Source organism: Drosophila eugracilis, unplaced genomic scaffold (assembly GCF_018153835.1).
Source record: "Drosophila eugracilis isolate 14026-0451.02 unplaced genomic scaffold, ASM1815383v1 contig_445, whole genome shotgun sequence".
Classification (NCBI taxonomy): Eukaryota; Metazoa; Arthropoda; class Insecta; order Diptera; family Drosophilidae; genus Drosophila; species Drosophila eugracilis.
The window spans coordinates 2,450,581-2,472,485 of NW_024573311.1; the positions used below are offsets into that span (position 1 = coordinate 2,450,581).

Genomic DNA, 21,905 nt, shown 5'->3' on the forward strand with positions numbered 1-21,905 from the left:
CAATAAGTTTATGCAAATTCGCGTGTGTCGGTGTGTTAATATGTGTGTGCTGTGTGGAATACTATGCGTGAACGATTTCCGCTTCGACGCTGACAAAAATGTTTACAAACAAACAATTTCAAGCTTATTTAGGCTGTCTGCTCAACAATTTGCCACCCTAATTTTGTTCACCCATTTGTTTGCGAAATATTTACTTGTGCTAACTTTTATGCTGCGTCCCGTATAAAGAAATGATTTTCAATATAATCAGGCATTCAAAATTGCTATAAAAAGTTATAGTTCTTGAATATTCAGACCTTGAAAGATTTATTTTTAAGTAAATAATTTTAGAAAAATTTTTCCTAACCCTATAAAAATTTAAATAAAATTCAATTGTAAATTTTGCATAATAGTTGAATATATTATTCAGATATCCTGTAGTAAGATCTTTCATGTAATAAATGTCAAAAAAGATCATTCATAATCGAACTTCCCATATTGATTACTTATAAATCTTCTATCTTGGCCATTTCATTTAGCCAAGTCGTGATTGGACTCGGCTCAATCAAGGCGTGACTGCATTATCTGGAGAATTAACAAGAAGCACTTTATCATAACAATTTAATTACACAGAATCGCCCCATCGTTTAATCTCCGTTTTCATTTCTTTGGAAGAGAACCATTCTCTATGGTTTCTCTAGAGGGAAACAGGCATATAAGCTTTTTGTTTTACATAAGCTACAGTACAACCTTGAACTCTAAGCCAAGCTCGTTCAACAGGTGATTTCAGCAGTCGTCAAATTGACATAATTCCACTCAATGCAATCAATGTGGAATCGAAATACGAACTGTGAATAAAACGTAGAATAGAAAAACATTCAGCAACTGTGACAGGGCCGAAGTTAAATAAAATAAGTAAAGTAAATGAAAATATAGAGGAATAGAGAAGCCCGCGTGCAGTTAACGAAGCATAGACAAAAACTGATTAAGTAAATTGAAAGCTCAACTAAATTTACGGCAGGTTGAGGTGGGCATAGTGGCGGGTAAATCCCCTTAAAAAAAAAGTAAATTAAATACCTAAAAAAATGTTTAAAAATGTAGTAAACTACATAATCTAAAAATACCTATTAAAATAACTTTTCAAAATATTTAAACATTTTGCATACGAAAAAACCAATATTACTCATACGCTGCAGACAGTACACTAGTGTCCCAGAATATTGAACCCAGCTGACCGGCATGGTGAAACGGTCTTCCCACAACACTTTGTTCTGTCCATTTAGAATATTTATAAAACCAGCGACTAATTGAGTGAGAGGGAGAGTGAGAGAGCGGTCATTTAGTCACTCACTCGGTTTCTCACTCACTCGCTTGCTTTCCGTTTATTTGCCGCTTCCTCAAATCATTTAAGCGCATTTGACGATTGTTTGTCTTTCCACACAGAACAGAATCGAATCTAGTTGCTGGTTCACAACAACTTTTCAAAAACTTTGAACCCCTAAATCAACAAATACTAAAATCTACAAAAGTACCCAGACATTGTGAGAAACAAAAAAAAAAATTAAATAAAAATGAAGCTGTTATTCGGAGTGCTGATGACCACTTTGGCCCTTAGTGGAGTCTTTTCATTGCCAGGTGAGTAAAAAGCCCTTATAATAAGCCGTTTAGGTCTACAAATTTGCAATGAAACTAGCAGTTTATAGTAAAAAATAGGTTTTAAAAAGTCAACCACTTGTGATATAATACATTTAGATAATGGATTTAAATCTTTTCGAAGTATTGAATCAGATTTATTCTTCCGCATACAATTTACATATAGTACATAATATATATTGTATAGCAGCGACAACCTTTTGACATTAGTAACAAAGAAAATTGATAAGAAAAGGGAATTCCAAGAGAACACTTTTGTATTTCTCTTATGCATTGATAATCTGGAAAATTCTGGTGAATTCTGAAAGATTTCGAAGCAATTCCAAAGTTAAGTTAAGCTTTTAATGACATTATTTACTATGTTTTTAATCAAACGCAGCTCAAGCAAATAGGTTGATGTTTACGTGTTTAAATTAAATATAAACAGGAAATATTTTTTTAAACTTTTAAATAAAAACAAGTCTTTGATCAATATATTTAATCTCTATTGATTAAACAAAGGCATTTAGTTATAAAAAATAGCAGCTTGAAGTTTAAAGTCGATTCTCTTTGCGGGATAATGATGGCAGCTTCGTGATAACAAAGCGAGGCACTTGACAATCAGCCAAATGCATCTTACAGATACACAAGTAACTACAAATGGCAAAATATCAGGAATACTCGGCGCAGCATCAGGGATTCAGCGTCCTTATTGTCATCATCAGCGTTTGCTGTTCGCTGCCTTTGGCTGCCACTTGAATGCATAAATTGCTGCTGAAGAAGCTGCCAGTGAATTGCAGATGATGGGCGGTTGGAGGAAAGAGCGGGCGTGGCAGCGGGTTGGCAGCTGCCACAGCCTCTTGAAGTTGTCAAATTCGGTGCAGTCCAAATCATTTGCAAGGAATATGAAAATTTTATGCAACACTCGTTGTTGAATCTCCATTTTTCGGCTCAAGATTCATCTTTGCAATGAGTGCCCCAAATTATTGTGAACTATTTGGTAAATTGATGGGAAAACTTGCCGACAGGTCTTGATTTAATGCTGATTCAATGTTTATAAACTAAATTGAATTTTATAGCTTGTGCGATAGTTTTGAGTGTAGGAATTATAAGTTAAAATAAAATCTTAAAGTGAGTTATAAATAATTGAATTTTAAATTTTAATTTGATTAAATATTCTATTGTTCTCATTTAGAATGAGCTTGGAAGAAACTTAAGTACAATTAAAAGAATTACCATAACAAACTAAAGTACTATAAAAGTGGAAAAACTGGATTGATGATTTTTATTTACATCTGAGAGATGTTTTACATAATCTTCCTATGATAGATATCTATAGATTTCTTGATAGTTCTCATATATTCCCATTATTGTGATATTCAGCTTTCACAAACCAAAAATCGGTTGAACGAACTCACATGTGAATATTATACACTCAAGTTCTGTCATTTTTGGCCCATTTCGTTTCTCGGCCTGATTGCAAGTGAAATTCTTAAGCATTTTTCTCAGCTTGTTTTCTTTTCTTATATTTCTTAATTTTGTTTTTATGGGAACGGCGGCGTACCATGCCAGTGTCCCATGGCCAAGCGAATTGGGTTAATTATGGCCATAATTCGCTTTTAAGGCCTTTTTCCAGGGAATGTCTTTCTCGGCCACAGAACAAATTGCAATTGCATGTTCACATAAATCACTTTTTGCATTTTTTTATTACTGCTGCTGCTGCTCCTCGTATGTGGAACTATGCGTGGAGTAATAAAACTCAAAACAATTATGAAAATTATTGGTAAATTATTATTTTTATTTTTCATTGTTGGTGAATGAATGGCCGGGCAATTTGTTTAATTTAGAGAGATATTTATTTATGCAAATTGAAGTTAATTTTCGGACCTTTACAAATATTTTGGTTAAATTGTATGATGAATGGTCAGGTAATTAGCATTTTGTGTCGGTCTGGCCTAAATCAGTGGCAATTGTTATGAAGTGGAAATATTTTAGAGTTCATTTATGGCGGGGCAACTAAGCTGATTATGGAAAATTGTTGACAAAACACTAAAAGCGGCAATTAATTGAGGTTTAATTCAAGGACCTAATCAAGCGATAATATTTTTAGTTATTTTTTATAAATTAAAAAAGATTTTCATTGCTTTGTTTTATTTTATGCTGACAATATAATTGAAAATCGAAATTCAATTAAAATAAACTAAACTCTAATCACAATTCCCAGGGAACTCTGATATTTTCTTATCTAATACCCATGTCATCAAAGGCTTATTAGATTAAGGCTTCGAAACCAAAGTCAATTAAATGAATAAATTGTTTAAATAGAAAACACTTCTGCTAACTAAATAAAATGCGTAAAATCTGGTCTTTTAATTTAAACTGACTTAACTTGACTCCATCATGTTGCTTTGGAATCTTGGACTTTTGCGGTGACTTAAGGGAAACGAAAACGAATCCAAATAAATTGAGCTTTGTTCGAATGAATTGTAAAATGAATAAAAACAACAAGGCCAACGAGCTGGAGCCACATTCAAATGAAATGAAATTGTTTTTTGGAATTTGAACTGCAAACTTTAATTGGTTTATTATTCCAAGGAGTTTTTGTGTTTTCCTGTCTTGTCACACTAATTTATATAAAATTAATTTATCAGCTTTGCAAACATTTCGGTTTTCATTGTAATTTATTTAGATTTTTCCACTGTTTTTTGGTCAAATGAACAATTAAGTTTGGGAAATTCAATTGAATTCTGGCAAGCTGTCTTTGTTTGGAGTTTCAAAGATAGAAGATAATTTTTAGTTTATACTATTTTAAGCCATTCTAATCCATTCAAATGTTAAGCCTTTGTGGATTTCATTACATGAAATCATTTTACATGACAGTGTAACTAGTGTTTTAAGTTGCAGCTTGTTAATTTGGTATTGCAACATCTGTTTCGCCTGCAGTCGAATGATTAATCACTTTCAATGGAAACCTATATGAATCTACACAAAAACTCTGTCGTTGTAACGTTACTGCGTTCTAAAAGTGGAGGGAAATATAGTAGACATGAGAATTGGTGTTTAGAATGTGTGCTTTCTATTTTGGCTTTTAGTAATTGTTAGCTAGATGAGCAAAAAGCTTTGGCTGAATGGGGGAATATTTGCTGTATTGAGTATGGTCTTAGAATAATTTTAATTTTAATAACTAAGTAACTTATTCGAAGCTTTGCTTAGTTAACAATTCGAATTCCTATGTATTTTATAAGTCAAATAAATATAGTTAAAATATTGTGAAAACAGTAAATGCCAGGAATGAGACCTAACTTAATGATCCATGATTCATCGCCAGCTGTAAAAATACACTAAAAATAAACTAAAAAAAAACATCAACTAAGCATTTTTGTATAGTATTTGCCTAATCAACAATGAAAAGCCAACAATACCCCCGTGAGACAATAGATCAGCGGACTTTCCAGACTCTGAACTCGCCAGCTGAATTGCAATTGTCAGATGTCACGAAGGGATTAAGCGGGCCTCCCTTCTTGCCGCCGTCCCTGTTCAATTAGACGGTGACTCAAACTCTCGTCGTCTGTGATTGAGAACTACTGCAACAGAACATCAGAATCAGCCACTTTGGCTCTGGTTCAATGTCACGTAATCGCTGCAAGGCCTCCCTAGAGGCTTATAACCCTTCTCCACTCCCTCTCTTCACTGACGTCACCTAGCCCACACAGCCACGCCTCCTTCTCACCTCTCAGTTTGCCGCCTCTTTATGTTAATTTATGTGCTGGCAAAATGTGCAAGCGGCTCTAATGCTCAGCCACGCATGGCGCAAACCCAAAATCAGAAATAAATTACAGAAGCCAGTCGACAGAGAAGCCAGAGGAGGCAGTTCCTCATAGTCAGCACAAACTGGGCGAATTAACATGGAACAATCGCACAAAGATGGTTATGCGGAATGGTGTAATCAGTAATTAGTTGGCAGTTATAATTATCAGTTTATAGGGTGGCTATATCGGAATAAAGTTTTACAAAAATATATGGTTTTATAATATAATTCGGTTAAAAAAAGTTATATAATATTATAAAAGTGCAATGCCTTTAAGTTTTCATTATTATCTTTTAAATTATACTCCATCCTTTTTATGTTCTTTTACAAAATTCACGATCTTAGCCCTCGTGTAAACATAAGAAAGCACTGGAATAATTGTATATTATAATGAAATCCCGTACATTACTCAAATACTCAGCTGGCAGTTGCAATGTCAACGCAATGCAGCTTTAAACGATTTGCCAAAAGGGGATTTGCGGATGGCGAATTAGGATTTCAAAGTGGGTTTGAAAGTGGGTTTGAAAATGGGCTGAAAATGGGTTGAAAATGTGGAATGGGATCGGATTCCCAGACCCGTCAGCAGCTGCTGCCATATGTCCTTTTGGTATGGCTGTAAATTTAATGAGATTCCTGTCAAATTAATTTCCGGTTATGATTAGATTTTCGTTAATAGCAATTTGCGGTTTTTGCAGCCAACCAAAAATATGCGAAATTCAACTACCATTCCGCCCCCTTCTCAGCCTTCTTACCGTTGATTTTCCTTCATTTCCCTCACTTTGAATTGATTTGGATTTGCGTTCAGCATTGTCACCATGCAACATTTGCAATGATTGCACAAAGTGTCTGCTGCAATTATCTGGGCAACGAAATGTGTCCATCATCGTCATGATTCTGTTGCACAATTGATTAACATTAAGTAGTTTAGTAATCGTAAATCATGTTCTGGGCCTCACCCACAAAAGCCCTGCAGTCTGTGGCATTTATGAAAATTTTGCATATCTGGCAGAGACCAAGAAACCGAGGAACCCTTTGGATGACTGCCAAAATTGCGTCGCATAAAGAGAGGTTTTGGGATTTATTTGAGCATATCAGAACTTAATTACAGGCCTTCTTTGAATTCTCGGAACCTATAACACTCAGCTGCTTGAATTGGTGACAGATTTTTAAGTAATTATTCGTAGTATAAGCTGTCGTATTTATTTATAGCTATAAGTATATATTTTTGTACGTTTATATGGACTTACTACATTTTCCTGAAGAACACTTTAATATATAAAAAAATAAAAATATCCAAAGGCAGTAAACTTACCAAATACTACCCTTGTTTTGTAGCCCAGTGTTTCGCTCCATCGATTGCCATTTGATGCCAAATTTAAAGTGAAAGCCTTCAGAACGAGACTCGTACTCATTCGGGCCAGACTCAGACACACAAATCATTAACAATTGCAGCACCTGCCACACTCACCTCCCCTTCCCCTCCCACGACCAGGTAAAACCATTTACAAATCAAGCACAGAAATCAAAAACCGAATGCTTTTTCATTCTTTACAAATTTTCTGCACGTACACGGCGGCAAAAATGATTCTTGATCCAACAGGAATAATGAAGGCTGAGAAGGCAAACAATGGCCGGGGGAAAGCCTAAAATTAAACAATTTTACTTTTTGGCAATTTCATTTTTGCTGCTTTGCAGAATAATTTGTTGCATGTGGCGACGATATGACAACAACAATTGCCAAGGGTGTGGGAAAAGGGGGCGGTGCGGTTCGTGTCCGGGACCAAACAATCAAAATCAAATTCAGATGAAAAAACTCATTTTAAACGCGACAAACGTAACGTTCAATCTTCCAGAACATTGAGTACGTGACACGATTGTCACATTTGGCAATCGGGAGAGAGTGCCCAAGGGAGAGAGCGAGGTAGATGGATTACACAGGAAGAAATAATTATTATATTTATAATAATGTTTTCGCCATATACATCTAATATTTCTAGATATCTCTTTTTAAGCATTTTAAATCATTCAACATTTCTTGCCTGTCATATTTTCTCTCTGTGTATTCTTCACAGTTACATTCGAGGTGTTTCTCTTTCTCCTGTACGGCTTAGGCTCAGATCGCGTTTTGTTTTTGTTTTGCGAAAATGCAAATGAAGTGGAGAGAGAAATGAAAAATGAACGTAGCACCTGACTTGACTTGTGGGCTAAGTTGTGGGGTTGGGGAGGGAGTGGGTGGTACAGCCTGACCTAGCGACCCAAAATTAATTGAATTAAATTTGATTTTATATTTATTTCGTTTTGTTTTGGTTAGCGGTTCTTTCCGACTTCCTCATTGCCATCTGCGTGGCACGTAAAAATTGGTTTGTCATGCAAATCTTGATTTTATTACACTCTTATTATGGGGCACGAGAAATGGGGTAGTTGAAAGATTCATTCATTAAGTTATTTGTTTGTTTGGCTAATGAAGTTGTATTGTGGGTGAAATAAAAGGGCGAGAAAATTGCTTGTAATGGATTTTTATTACATTTATTAATCTTAAAGATATTTTGGGTATAAAATGAAGATACTGCTTTGCCTTTCTAGCTTTAAATGACAATCTCACATCCTTAAATGTAATCCCACCAATTTGTTTCGTAATTCCACATTGAGCTATCCACTAAATCGCATTTGTTATCTCCGCTCAAGTCATTAACATCCCCACTCCAGACATTTTTGCCATTGGCCATCAGACCGATTGAAGCCTCACATAGCCATATAACTCGAATCTGTCACAACCCATTCTTCTGGATGTGCCCCAACTTATCACAGCCTCATATGGAGTCGCCACTCAACGCGACTGCCAATCAATTGTAGACAGAGGGAAATAACCATGCAGATAACTAGAACTGCACCGCAGCCTCTAATAGGCAGCGTATCCGCCACACCATGAAGCGTGCACTGAGAAAAAATTTCAGTGATTGCCACTGGTCATTAATTTTATTAATAGTTTCATAAAAATGTAAGTTTTAAGGATAGAAAAAATTTTAAGATTGTGAAACAAATCAGTTTTAGAGAGTATTTTAAGTTAACTTTTCTTCAAGTGTATTTTAACCCAAAGAGTGGTCTGCAGAAAGGAGACAGCCGTGAAACGAGACCCGTGTGTGTGACCCCAGCTGTTGTTGCAACGCGTCACATTAATCAAGGCACCCAGTGTGGCACCATCCTACCTCCTACCCACTAACCCCCTTCGATTTAGTCGTGATTGGGTGGCGAGGGGAGAGCCCCCATTCTGCAAAGCCAACGTCATCGCACAACTCGCACATCAAGGGGATGGCCGAAAAATCATTGTTGACATTTGTAATTAGAATTGATAGCAAGCAGACAGACAGCCGCCCCTAAAAAGGGGTTGACCAGGGGTTGGGGACTTAGGGCGGTTAGCTAGGGGTTCAGACGTTAAACTAATTTCGTTTTCGTTTTTCCAAAGCTCAAACCAGAACGATATGTGCACTTTGCGAAGGGGTTCTGCACGTCCATCATTTGTTAAACTTTTCTTCTCCTTTTTTTTTCCATCGAACTGTGATTGGATGGGAGATGATAACATGTGCGTGTGTATGCACTGAACACAATTTTAGATTTTATAAATCTATGAAAACTAAACTTTCGAGAAAAGTTATTTCAACAAATCTTGGAAATACAGGTATAAAAAAAGAAGATATTTATAAATAACCAAAAACATTACTAATATATTCCTTTTCTTGCATACTTTCGGGAGAAAGGAGTTGGTTGACTTTTTATATCCTTTTTAACATTATTTCTCATGTTTAATAATATTATTTAAGTTAAACAATTATTTTAAAGTGAGTGATAAATGCGTGCTAGCAAAATAGCAGGGCACACAATCACGCAGGTCAATTGAATGGCATTTCACTTGGAGAATGACAGCAACTAAGCTTCAGTCTGCACTTTCACTCGATTGGGTCTGTCAGTGGGTGGGGGAGGTGGGCGTTGGTCGATGGGCGATGGACAAGTGGGTGGCCAGCTGAAAAGCTGGCTTTGATTTCACTTTCTCCTCGACTGCTGTTGACATATGCCCCCATTAACCCCCCAATTCAGGGGCCATCAAGTGTCGGTAGATATGCGTCTGTGTGGGGCATCAAACTAATTTTCCTCCTGTTTAGAGTTCTTGAACGTGACACAAGTCTGCACTCGGACCACGCCCACTCCCAGCTACATAGACCGCCTCCTCTGTGGCCATTCCCATTTGCCTTGGCTTCTTCGACAGGCCTCCTTCGTCTGTCTCTGGCCAGTGGTTTTCAACTGATTTGAAATCATTTTAACCCAAATTGCATACAATCGAGTTTGCCAGGAGGCGGAATCCCAACATCCTTTCCACACACTTCGGCCGGAGGAAGCACAAATGTTTGTATGTGATTGAAATGCCTTTCTCTGGGTCTTGGGTTCGGGTTTGGGTTTGGTCTGCTGCGTTCCAAAGGCGTTGATGGCCCCTCGCTCTTGCAGCTGCAATTGCACAAAATTTGGGTGGTCGGGATCTAATCTGTGGTGGGATTAGGCTAATGGATTTGGACCGGAAAGGTGATTTTAAAACCGAAAGCCCTTGGAGTGGGGAAAGTGTTATAACAGCAATTAAGTAAGAATTAATTGGGTTTATTTTCGATATTTTTCCCTACAAGTAAAGGCACTCAAAACATCCAAAAAGTTACAATTTTCTTTATTTTCATTAAATATTTAATCTAGGTTTTCATGTTAAATAATAAATTGGGGCTTCTTGTTTTTTAATTTCATCTTTACCAGGGGCTTCCAGAGACTTCAATAATTTCCAGATTTTCTCCATTTAAGCCTTTTTCTACTACCTTCTCCCTTTTAGTAATTGCTCGTAGTCTGGCGGTGAAAAAAGAAGAGCCTTCGAAGATTTACATAGGAAACTAACTTTTTGCAACTACAATCATAATTACAACAAGTAGCCTAAGCCCCTACTACCCCCCATCTCTCCCTGAGGCATTAGGGGAGAAAACTTTTTACATTAACCAAAGTGCGGCTATTAAAAATTCATTAATTGCATGCAACTGCAAAAGGAGCAACAAAATCGAGGCAAAAATTCGCTGGAAAAGTTAAATTGATTTGTGAACGTTAAAATGGTAAAAAAATTGATAGAAGGCCAAAGGGATAAATTGAATGGAAATCGGGAAAAGGAGGCGGGCCAGAGCTTAATGAGAATGCCCCGCAGTAAAAGTTGAAAAGTTGTATTTATTTTCAACAAAATTTTTTCATATTTTATTCGCCACTATTTCTATATTAATTAGAAAAGTTCTACCGCACTGGCGGCAGATCAAATTTTCTGTGAATTGAATTTGCAATTTTAAAAGGGAGAAAACGGAGGGAGACCGGAAAATGGAAAATGGCAAATGAATAGTGAAAAAGTGGTAAACTTGTCTCGGCAATAAACGAGCGAGTATTACACATATTTCATCAACAATTTGAACGGCCAAGTAATTGAAAACGCATGCATCGATGATGGCCAAAAAGCGAATTGCAATTTTGTATGTTGGCCAAAACCATATTGGAGCCACTCATCTATGTTGCCCTGGACAGCCGCAATATAAATTTGATGGCCAAAATGGTTCAGCCCCCCCCAACGGGGATGAGCCCCGTTGGTACCCAATTGCAATGGAATCCATGGCCCAAGCCCAACGTATTTGGCCAGCAGTTTAATTACCATTTTGAGCGCAGCAATTTGGGAATTGCGAAGAGCATTTGATATTTTCCAGCAATTTTCCACAGCAAAAGAAGAAATAACCATGGCCAGTTGGCAATTATCTCTAAGCATTTATTCCTAGTAAAATATTGTATTCCTATCTCATCTTTCTCAACCTGTCTTTTAATTATGCATTGATGGCTCAGGCAGGAAAGTTTTGGCTTTGGCAAATTTTGTAATAAAAAACTGACTTTGCTAATAGATTTTCTCTGCTTTTCTTTGTATTCAATTAAAAATTTTAAAAATATGACATTATATCCATGTTACCTGTCGAAACTCTGCCAGTCTTTAATTTAACTTCTAAAAATGTAATAACAAAGCAGGTTTCGACTTCCCTTTTCAACAAATCCCCTTCGATACACAATTCTTTACCATTTCATAAACAATTGTAGTTAAAACCAAATCTCGGATATTATTTCCAGCAAGAAAACCCTCAAAAGTAGCAACTTCAGCCACAAAGCTCGGGATATTCCCAGGGCCAAGGCAAAGAAGTCCGGTGCACAACACAAAATCATCATTGCTGCTCACTAAATTATGCAAAATTGTACAATTATGTTAATTAATTGACGCAGCCAGCCAGCCAGGGCACTCCCACTGCTGCCCCTTGGCCAATTAGCGCCATAAAACGCAGGCCAAGCGATTGCCAGGGATTTTATGTTGGCCTCCCAGAGAACAAGGAAACCAAAAACAGTGAAAAGCCCCCAAAAATACAAAAAAAAAAAATGTATATATATGAGTGCCACGCCCATTTCGCTTGTTAACCTTACATAATTAGCAACAAAATTGTTCGTTGTGTTTAGAACAAAAGCGCAGCGCATTGCAGAAATTTGCGCAGTCCCTTTTTGGCTTCCCAAAAATCTGCCAACTGGCTTTATTAATTCCATAATTCAGCAGGGGCCGAGGCGGTTATAATGCGAAAAGTCGGGAGAAAAAGCCGTAGTCCCCTGTCTGGGCTTAATTATTGGAAAATTAATGAAACTGCCATGTTAGATGTTTTCATATTTCCTGCGTTCTCCACGTTTCGCATGATTAATAGCCTTTGAAATGAGGGGTTGATGGAGAGCAACGATGGGGTTATCTTTTGTATTTTTCCCCTGCTCAACGTTTTTTAAGTAAGTTAAATTGTGATTCTTTTACCTGAAAGGCTTTATATACTAAGATGTAGATTTAAACTGTAATTAAGTGAAGAAAACTTATCAAAAAAGCTTAAATATATAGTTAACAACTAATAAAAACATTTTTCAGAGCAATTTTACATTCGATAACTTTCCGAAATATTTGCCGTGCATTTATGAATACCAATAAATATATCCATGGTGCATATTTGCCAGCAGGTAGCCCACTTTCATATGCACCACCAAAGGTAAATATTTGCACTTGTAAATGACATTCACGTCTGCCAATCTACCCCCTTTAACCGGGTCGCCTCTGGCCCATATTTGGGGTCTTTGTTTTTGTTTCTTCAATTGCTCCACTTTATGTTTGAGCTCGGCGGGACTTAAGGGGGGAAAAGGTGTTTGTACACAAGTAAGGGGTAGTGATGGTGGTGACATTTTTTTCACAAAAACCCAAACATATTGCGGGCATCGTGTATATTTCTCATAAATCGGCTTAAAAAGCGAACGTAAAAGGGGAGCCGCAAAAATGCATTTGTTTTGTGCACCCCTGAATCAGACATCATGTAGGATACCCCCACCGAATGACCCCTTCGGGGTCACATACGTTCGCCTTCTGCGTAAGCAATTTTACGCAACACATAAAGCTTTTCATATTTCACATTTCATTCCAACTGGAGGCGAACTGAGTTGCCCAGATCTGTGTTGAGGAGAGTCAACTCTGCTTGACTTATTTTTAACGTCGTTAGTTGGGTTGCAAGTGTCTGATATGGAGGGGTATGTTGGTTTCTGGGAGAAGGGTTGTAATCGATATTTATAAGTTTTTGAGGCTTTGAGAGTTTTTATATAGGGAATATAGGAAATATTTCATTTAAGGTTCAACCTAAAACGTATGCTTTAAAAATAAGTAGGATATAATCCTTAAAAACTGATGTAATTTAAGGCAATCAAAGATCACTATATCTTTTGGTAATTTAAGATAATCTTATTACTGGGTAGAACCTAGGTCGCCTTTTCTTTTTCCCCTCTGATTTGTGTTATTTGTGCTCCCTCTGGCCACTTGTTGTATGATGGTTGTGCTGCGTTGTTTGCCTGTTGTCGCTGTCAGTGTCAGCTGCCGAGATTTATGAAGTGCAACATGCCAGGACTAAAGATTAAGGGAGAAAAAGATTGAGCGGCAGCGGAAAGCAGAAGGCGAGGGGTGAATTTATCTATGCCTGCAACCTGACTGCACTCCCTCATTCTGATTTCCAGCGAAGGACTCGTTATTTAGGGGCTCTCAGATAGAGCCTTGGCCCAGTTTGTTGAAGTGGCGAGAATTTGTATTTAAAGTTGCTCCCATATATATTATATATACAGCATATCTTAGAAATCGAGCAAAGGTCCAGTGGAAAGAGCACTTGCATTATCATAAACCACCGACCAAAACGGGAGACGGAAAAATTATGCAAAGTAAAGATGGCGTAATCAGCGTTAATGAGGCAGGCAAAAAGGGGTCGTTTCCTGCTGATTTGACTAATTCAATCCAATTTTCACCAGGCAATTTGCCTCTTAATGATGGACTTACAGTATTTAATTCCCACTGAAATAACCTTTTCCCTTTTTCTTATTACTTTTCAGCTCGCAACGACCCGCAGGATGATGCGGAGGTGATTAAAGTGCCCTCAAGGCCTCAGCCCGAGGAATCGGATTTCCATAACTTCCGCGGCGTCATCGATACGGGCTCTGGTTATCCCTTCCTCCAGCCAAATCCTTCCAGCTTCAATCTGGGCTTCTTCGGTTCCTTCGATGGTGAGTGCCGTGCGGCGTCACATGCGGCGTATGCGTGATGTGCTGCTTAATCGGCTTGAGCATTTATAATGATTTTTTAATTAAACAATATTTTAATGTGGCCTCAAAAACAGCATGCAATGCAATTACAAGTCTCGAATGCATTTAATGTCGTCATTATTATTCAGCTTAACGATGATCGAACGGATGACACATTACGTATACTTGATATTATAAAACGCCGAAAGGGTATAATGGGGTTTATGTTGTGTTTGCAGAAGAAATATTCTGTTTTTATTTAAGTTATTCTATCATATTCTAATCAGAATATACAATTAATTAAAGTCATTTTTGTTTAATTTTAAATTTTAGTAAAAAGAGTATCAGAGCCATCGAGAATATTTCTATTAATTGGTGTCCATGGCTTAAAAGCATATTCCCTTGGCCAGGCCAATTAGCCAACTGTCCTTCGGGGACTTTTAAACTTTTGCCTCTCCATTTCTGCCCACTCCATACCCACTTCCAGAGAAGTGAAATGAAAAACAATTTATCAAAATATTATGTCAAAGTCCTGTAGCCCAGACAAAGTTTATTTATTCTCTTGTATTTATTTCTATATTTATGGTGGGCAAAGAAGGAAGTGGGGAGTGAAGGCGGAGTAGGTCAAACCAGTCTGTTGACCATTAAAAGTGAAAAGTTTTGCGCCTCTTCTTGCCAATTTCTGCTTAACTAAGACCCTAAGACGTTGCAGATGACGACGATGGAGATGAAACTTCATAAATCTTATCCTAATACATTCGAGTTCGAGGGGCAGGATAAAAACTTTCCAAAGCCCTGGGCATTGTATATGCATAAAAGTTGTTATACTCTTTGTTGTCTTATATCTTCTTTTTTTTGGTTAGTTGGGGGTTTTGCAGATTGTGGGGGGTCAACGATAACGAAGCGTGGAAAATGGCATATAGACAAATAGAAAGTTGAACGTTGCGGTGGCCAGCGAAGTTTCTTGTCAGCAAATTCTTTTTAATACACAAGGAGCCATTTTTTAGAGAAGAGAAATCATTTACCTACAAAAATACATAATTTATTGGATTTTTCCGAATTTTTCATCCGTTAACTGGCATGAAAAACTTTTACCCAGCCGTAAACTATTTCACGCAGCCATTTAAACGCATTAAAATGCAGCCAGCAAATGAATTTGTCGACAAACGGCAATCAGCAACCGGGCCAAAACAAAGTCGTGCAAACAATGCGGTCAAGAATTTATGACAAGGTTGAAGAGAACACAAAGAAAAAAACTAGACTGGAAAAGACCAAAAGAAACTGAGGCGAATAGGGGTGAGATGGGGTCAAGGGGTTGGGGCTTACAAAAGTGCAGACAAGAAAAAGACAGAGACGCCGGCGACACAGAAAACGCTTTTTAGTGCGTTTACGGATTAGGGATTTTCAAACTGAAAAATACATTAGCATGAGACACAGACGACAACGGAATGTCTTTCCTTTCTCAAGGATGGAGTAGATATAGAGGGAATTTTCAAGGACTTGTCTAGACCAAGGACACCTGCCATGTTTCTCACTGAATTTTTTGTGAGCATTTTTTCTTAAATTTCCGTGTTTTTTTTTTAGAAGGGCTTATTACATTGGTCCTAACATCCTTATTAGTTTATTCCTCAAAATGATTAATTTATTTAAATTAACTTTTTTCTTAGATCTCTTCCATCGTCTGCGCACCCGTCTTTGGCCTGCGATTGGCAGCGATTCTGGTGAGGATGGAGCTTCTCCCAATGGCGACTCTGATGAGTCCGGCAGTGGCAATCCCTTCTCCTTCGCAGTGCGACCCTTGATTCCCCTGGACTCCAAGAACGCCAACACCACCTCCACTGTTAAGGTAAGGGGTAAAAAGCAACCAAGAAGGGTTAAATTATCTAGAAACTTAAATAATTTTTTAATCATTAAAAAAATAATAACCAATTCAGGTGGTTGATGGTCACAAGGTGGAGATCAACGAAACGGTATATGGTGGTAACAACAGCGTTTTCAAGGTTCGTTTGGTGAACGTGCGTCCCTTGGAGAGTGGCGAGGAGGTGGCTCAGGGTGTGCACACCAGTGGTGGCGACTTTCAGCCTGCTGCTGCTCCCAGCACTTCTGCACCACCGAAGTCCACTAAGTTTGTGGAGGCTGATGAGGAAGATGAGGACGATCGCCGCGAGCCGCTGGAAAAACAGCCCCAGGACAACGAGGTGCGTGACATCGATGAGCCCGAGGTATAGAAATATTTTCGAAAAAGAATCGAACTTTCTTTTGAAGAACATTTAACCTGAAAATGCTTGGCAAGCGCTCTACTAACCAAAACAAAAAGCGAATTGTATATTGAGATCTTTCTATAAACTTGTAATATACCTATATACATATTTCTATTCTTTTTTAAATAAAGTTTTCGACAAAACTAAACAATCCCAACTGTATATATAATACATAAACTGCCTGCGTTTATTTTACTTATTACTAAAAAAAAACTATAACATCGAATTATGCAACTGGAATAAAACCTTAATGGTGATTTGGTTTGGTTGTGGTATAATTTTAGTTTTTATTTACTTCTGTTTGTTTAAAGCTTTCATTTGCTAGTTTCTACTATGCTGTTTATTTTTAATTTAATCCTTTTTTAGTTTCGTTTGCCCTATAATTAAGTTTTGCTAATTTGTCAGGCCAATAATCTGTTCAAACCGCAATCGTAAATATTTTATTAACCCGACAAAATGTTTAATTGTACAATTAGATGGTTTTTTCTTCCCGTTTAATATTGTTTCTGCCATCATATAATATGCATATTGCTTCATTGGATTTGTGAGTAATTTTATCCTCACTCTTTTTTCGATGGCATTGGATTGCATCTAAATTAATAATGCAAACAAATTATAGTTTGTGGCCACAGCAAAATCGGATGTAACAAAATATTATGCAAATGTGTAGATAAGTAAAAAGGGTTAATGTGATGAGAGGGGAGTGTATATATCTGAGTTGTGTAATTGACATATAGAGTTATGAGTGAAAACATGACAAAGTTAAAGGTTGATAAATTTCGGTTTAGCTGAGGTTTTTATGATTAAATTTTATTTTTTAAAATTACTCATTTTCGTGTGCACTTTGCTCCCATCAAGGGCTATATATACATTTTCGGCAACCTCAATTTTCCCCACCCAACGGCAATTGGTAACACACGTGTTACCATTCCATCAGCGGTGCATGCATCATATGCCACCATTTTTCTTGACTTTTTTGTTGCAAGTCCATTAATTACTTTTAGGCCATAATAAAAATTAATTTTTATTAAAAGTCATGTGCTCCGCTCGCATAAATCCTTGTCTTGGGCGTTTGGCCCACCGCGAAATGGTGGGCGTGGCAGGTGGGCGGCGTTGGATGTATTTATGAGAATTTATTGTGGGGAAATCGACGAGTGCCGGTTGGATAAATTTTTTGTTGCTTTCTGCGTGCCGGCATAAATCAGCGAGAAATTAATAAATGACCGTAAAAAAAAATGCAATGCGGCGTAAAGCGCAATTATTAACAACTTTAAAGTTGTAAGTGACATGTCAACGTTTAAATACGCAATTTAAAATTTAAATAATGCCAGCGGTGACATTTTCCAACCCGCAACGGAAGCGAATCGCATGAGACGAGAAAAAAATATAAAATAAAAACTATTCGCACAAGTTGCGAATTGCATTCGATTTGTTTTTATATTTTCATTTTAATTTTTTGTGTGAGTTTTCAACTTTATTTTTCATCTCGCACGGATATTGAAAGTTGTGGTTTGTGTTTGGGAAAGAGGGTATGGGCTGGTGTAGGGTGTAGGTGGCCTCTCATGCGTTTATTTGAATTTAATATTCATGGTTATAAATATTAATACACACGGCAGGGTGCTTTTGAGGGCCTGGGTCAGGGGTTGGCCATAACTCCTTATCCAGCTGCATTGAAATATTGCAAAAATTGTTGAAGGCCGTTAAACAATTTGGTGTTTTTAAGCTTTTGCAAAAAGCATGTGGCGTAATCGCAAACTTACAAACGACTGAGCGTTTTATTAATATTTTCCAATGAAAAAAATGTATAAAACAGCCATGGAAATCCACATAATTCGCAGTTGTGAACTTGTGAGCTTTTCATAACTTTTACATATGCAGTTTTTTCGAATTATATGAAAGTAATTGCAGTGGCATTTGGGGAAAAGTGTGTAACTGCATGGTAAAGTAATTTTAAAAGCATCAAAATGTTTATTTAAAAATGTAATATAAATATAATATTGAACAGCATCGGAATTCAAGGGATTAGTAGTTATACTTTTTTCACACAAAATGTGAGTTCAATATTGCTCTCAGCAACCTAATTTATTTGCAAAAGCGACGAGCAGGATTGCTTTATTTGCGGTCAGAAACTGTTGTCATTAGAAATTCTTTTGGTCAGTAAATCATCAAACATATTTTGAATCATCTCAAAGGTGATTCCTCTTTTCAAGCAGTTTCATTTCTCAAGAAATTCCTAAGAAACAGAGAAGGTGACTCAGTTAAAGTTCATCTGCATAAAATCTATAGTAAGTAATTAGTAAACCCACACTCTTTCTTACCTCTCATTTTAATCTCAACTCAAAATGCTTCCGTTGAGTTAAATCATCTGAAATTATAATTAATCGATCTCAACAAGCAAAAACAAAAGAAATGTGTAAAAAGTGGTGGTTGCTATTAATATAAATTTCTAAGAAAAGGCTAACGAGTTTGAAGTACAGAAATCAATATATGACGTCACATACAAGAGTAGCTGAGAGAGGCTATAAGCTGAATGCTGATTTAACAGGGAAAGAAGGTGATTCACGAGTTAAGCAATGAATAATATAAAGCGAAAATAATGAATCAAGGGAGAGAAATATATTTTTTAAACAGCAAGAGGGAACTGAGTGATAAGATACGTATGTAAAGGTCCAGCTCTGTAGCTAGCTCTCTTTTGCACTCATTCCAATTCAGACTTCAGTGTAGACTGCTGTTAGTCGGACTCTCTCCTTCTCTCCATCTTGTTTACCATGGTCTCTGTAAAGGTTTCTGTTATAAAAGTTTAAGCTTGACTTGCCAGCAGCTCAGTTAACATTTTGAGGGAAACGAGTGAAGAAGTGCGTAATTGTGAGTTTGAAACAAGATTAAAATAAGACAGAATTTATTTTAATCTTTAAAAACAGTAAATCAAAAGTTATAATAGATTATATTAAAAATCTTAAAAATATATATTAAGACCGAATGCATGCCCCTGCATTTAGTGCTTATTAATATCTAACTCAAAAGATTGGCTCTTATAAACCATCTATAACTAATCATAACTTTTATTTCATTTATTTCGCACACACGCACACATTATGCACCAATACACCACTAAACTCACAACAAAACGATGCACAGACCACAACAACCAAGAGTTATACCACACAACCTGACACCAGCTCACCCGCAGACTCCGATTTCGAAGCATCTGATATCAGTGAGGAAATAGTGGAGACCCTCTCGGAAGAACAAAAGAAGACGATGGATCAGCTGAAGGAAATGATGGCATCCGTGCAAGGGGAGATTCAACATCAAGAAGATTTGGAGAAGGATCATCAGGAGGACAAGGAATACCTAGAAAATAAAGAGAAGAAGGAGCGCGAAGAATTCGATTCCTCAGACGATGAAGATGCCGAGGCCACTACTCCCGTCATCATGAGCGAAACCTTCAACGATGAGTGGGCTGAATTCGACCAGGATCAAGATCAAGATCAAGATCATGACCAAGAATTAGACTTTGGAAACGATCTGAATAACGAAATCGATATCGAGGAAAACTTTGTGCCCGTTGACCTGTCCAACGACATCGCTGTCAACGATATGGCTGCCGCAGATCCCGATTTCCCCCATAATCCCGATGCCGAGTTCATTGTGCACCCTTCTGTTGTCAGAACTATGCCCATGTTCGAAAAGCTTTCCTTAGCAGAGCCCTCGAAATGAGGACCCTTTGTCCTTATCTAGTCTAGGCATTACCTTTAATCTTAAGTAAGTAGTCTGTAACACTTCATCGAGGATATCTCTGGGAGATCCAAAGAAATCGGCATTCTCTTCAACCGTAACTTATCGTATTTATTTTGAGAATAGACAACGAGTATTAGGTGTGCCTTGTTGCATTGAAAATTATTTATTTCTATGTTAAAATAAAAATATAAAATACTTTAAAGTACTTTTCAAAAATAAGTTCGCTTTATTTTACACTACCTTCAAAAATATGTATAATATCATTTCAAATGCCTTTGGTTAAAAAATTTTAATCGTACGAAGAATAAATACAACTTGAAGCTTTTGTAAAGGTTTTTAATGTTATTATTTATTTTTAAACCCACAAAGTGAAATCGAAAAGGGTTAATAACACCCTCACATAATATAATTATTACTCTTCTGGTTGTATGATTTATCCTTCTTGATGATACTTCCACTTATTTTATTAACCAAATTCAGCAACGGCCTTAAATACCTCGATGAATGTGCTGCATACTTTCAGGCTTTTCCATAGGGAATTCCATTGATTTAAATTGAATATGGACATAAACTGCTGTATAGGCATTATGTGCCTCATTAGTTCTCTCTGCATTTAAAAAAAATACTACTAGTTAATTATTTTTTCCATACTATGCATCTGGGTAATTAATTGTGGTCAACTTATGGTTAACTTAATTGCCTGTTATTCTTTTGTCAAACAAAACCATGGGCCATAAGAGCTTATTAATTGGTGAATTATAGTCAGCAAGTGAAAAACGGCAATGGAAAATGTCATTTTCATAAATCCCATCTGATTTTCTTGGACTTTGGCTAAATCTATAAGCTAAAAAGTTTATTATGCTGAAAAGTAAAAAAAAAAACAATTTTCAATTTTTTCAACAATTTTTTAGAGAAAAAGGTAGTTTGTTTCTTTATGTTTTTGCTTGTTTGCAGAACAGCCATTAATTTCAGGTTTCCAAATAAATCTGTTGTTTGTTTAACTTCAGTAGAAACTCAAAAATGAAAACTCATAAGCCGAAAAACAGAATGAAAAAAGTTTGCTAATTTGTTGCTAACTTTTTAATAAGTGAATTTAATGAACAAAAATGAAAAGCTGTACAGAATTTACTTTTTAAATTTCGTTGCTGATGGACGAATGTTGTTTGGGTGGCAAGCACATTGAATGCTTAAGTGGCCGACACATATTTGTACATTACAACCAGAGTTGCCACCCTCATCATCATCATCAGCAGCAGCAACAGCAGCAGAGCCATTCAGCGAATAAAGGATGTAAACTGTTTTTGAGCTCATCGGGGTGTGAGTAAAAAGCATATCAGTAATTATGGCTCCTGTGCTCTCAATCCGTGATTCTTCTGGTCTGGAATGGGAAGGATGGGCTGGGCTTTTGGGTCTTTTCAAGTGCTCTTCCTCACCTGTCTGTTGAATGGTTTATATTCCCACTCCCACTTCCATTTCCAGTTCCCATTTTTATGTGTATTTGCTTTGGCCGGTGCAATGATTGCAACTTTTCAATTTGTATTTACAAAAGCGAAACAATGCGAGGCATATAAATGTGGCTATGTCTGTATGAACTGGGCCTTATATGCCTTATATCGTTCGTTCGTTTAACAAATTTGAGCTGTAAACAAAGCCAAATAGCTCAGTCTTCATGGCATTTTTAAATCTTTTAGGCCAAGCTTTGGTCATATTCGGAAATTGAAATTTATTTAAAATAGCACAAAGGTGGTTGGAATTCTGATTAAGTTAGTAATTTTATTTTGCATTTTAATTTTACATTTTTAAAGTGC

General features: G+C 36.9%; 1 protein-coding gene across 2 annotated transcripts; it reads left to right on the forward strand.

The window, feature by feature from the left end:
* The first annotated feature begins 1,422 nt into the window (after positions 1–1,422).
* Positions 1,423–20,422, forward strand: LOC108104122 (nardilysin). Of its 2 annotated transcripts, XM_017210024.2 has the most exons (5): positions 1,423–1,614; positions 13,907–14,077; positions 15,763–15,941; positions 16,030–16,317; positions 19,495–20,422. In XM_017210024.2, exons 1-5 carry the CDS (start codon positions 1,551–1,553, stop codon positions 20,074–20,076), a joined length of 1,284 nt encoding a protein of 427 aa, XP_017065513.2. In that variant the 5' UTR covers positions 1,423–1,550; the 3' UTR covers positions 20,077–20,422. The 2 variants fall into 2 exon arrangements, with proteins under 2 accessions (XP_017065513.2, XP_017065512.2); XM_017210023.2 differs by lacking the exons at positions 1,423–1,614; positions 13,907–14,077; positions 15,763–15,941; positions 16,030–16,317 and adding an exon at positions 19,201–19,221.
* The last annotated feature ends 1,483 nt before the right edge of the window (positions 20,423–21,905 follow it).

Bases quoted from the DNA above. Each gene is read 5' to 3' on its own strand.
- LOC108104122 (XM_017210024.2), top strand. From the start codon at position 1,551: ATGAAGCTGTTATTCGGAGTGCTGATGACCACTTTGGCCCTTAGTGGA. The intron at 14,078-15,762 runs GTGAGTGCCGTG...CTTTTTTCTTAG, and splicing joins CTTCTTCGGTTCCTTCGATG to ATCTCTTCCATCGTCTGCGC. The intron at 16,318-19,494 runs GTATAGAAATAT...AACGATGCACAG, and splicing joins GTGACATCGATGAGCCCGAG to ACCACAACAACCAAGAGTTA.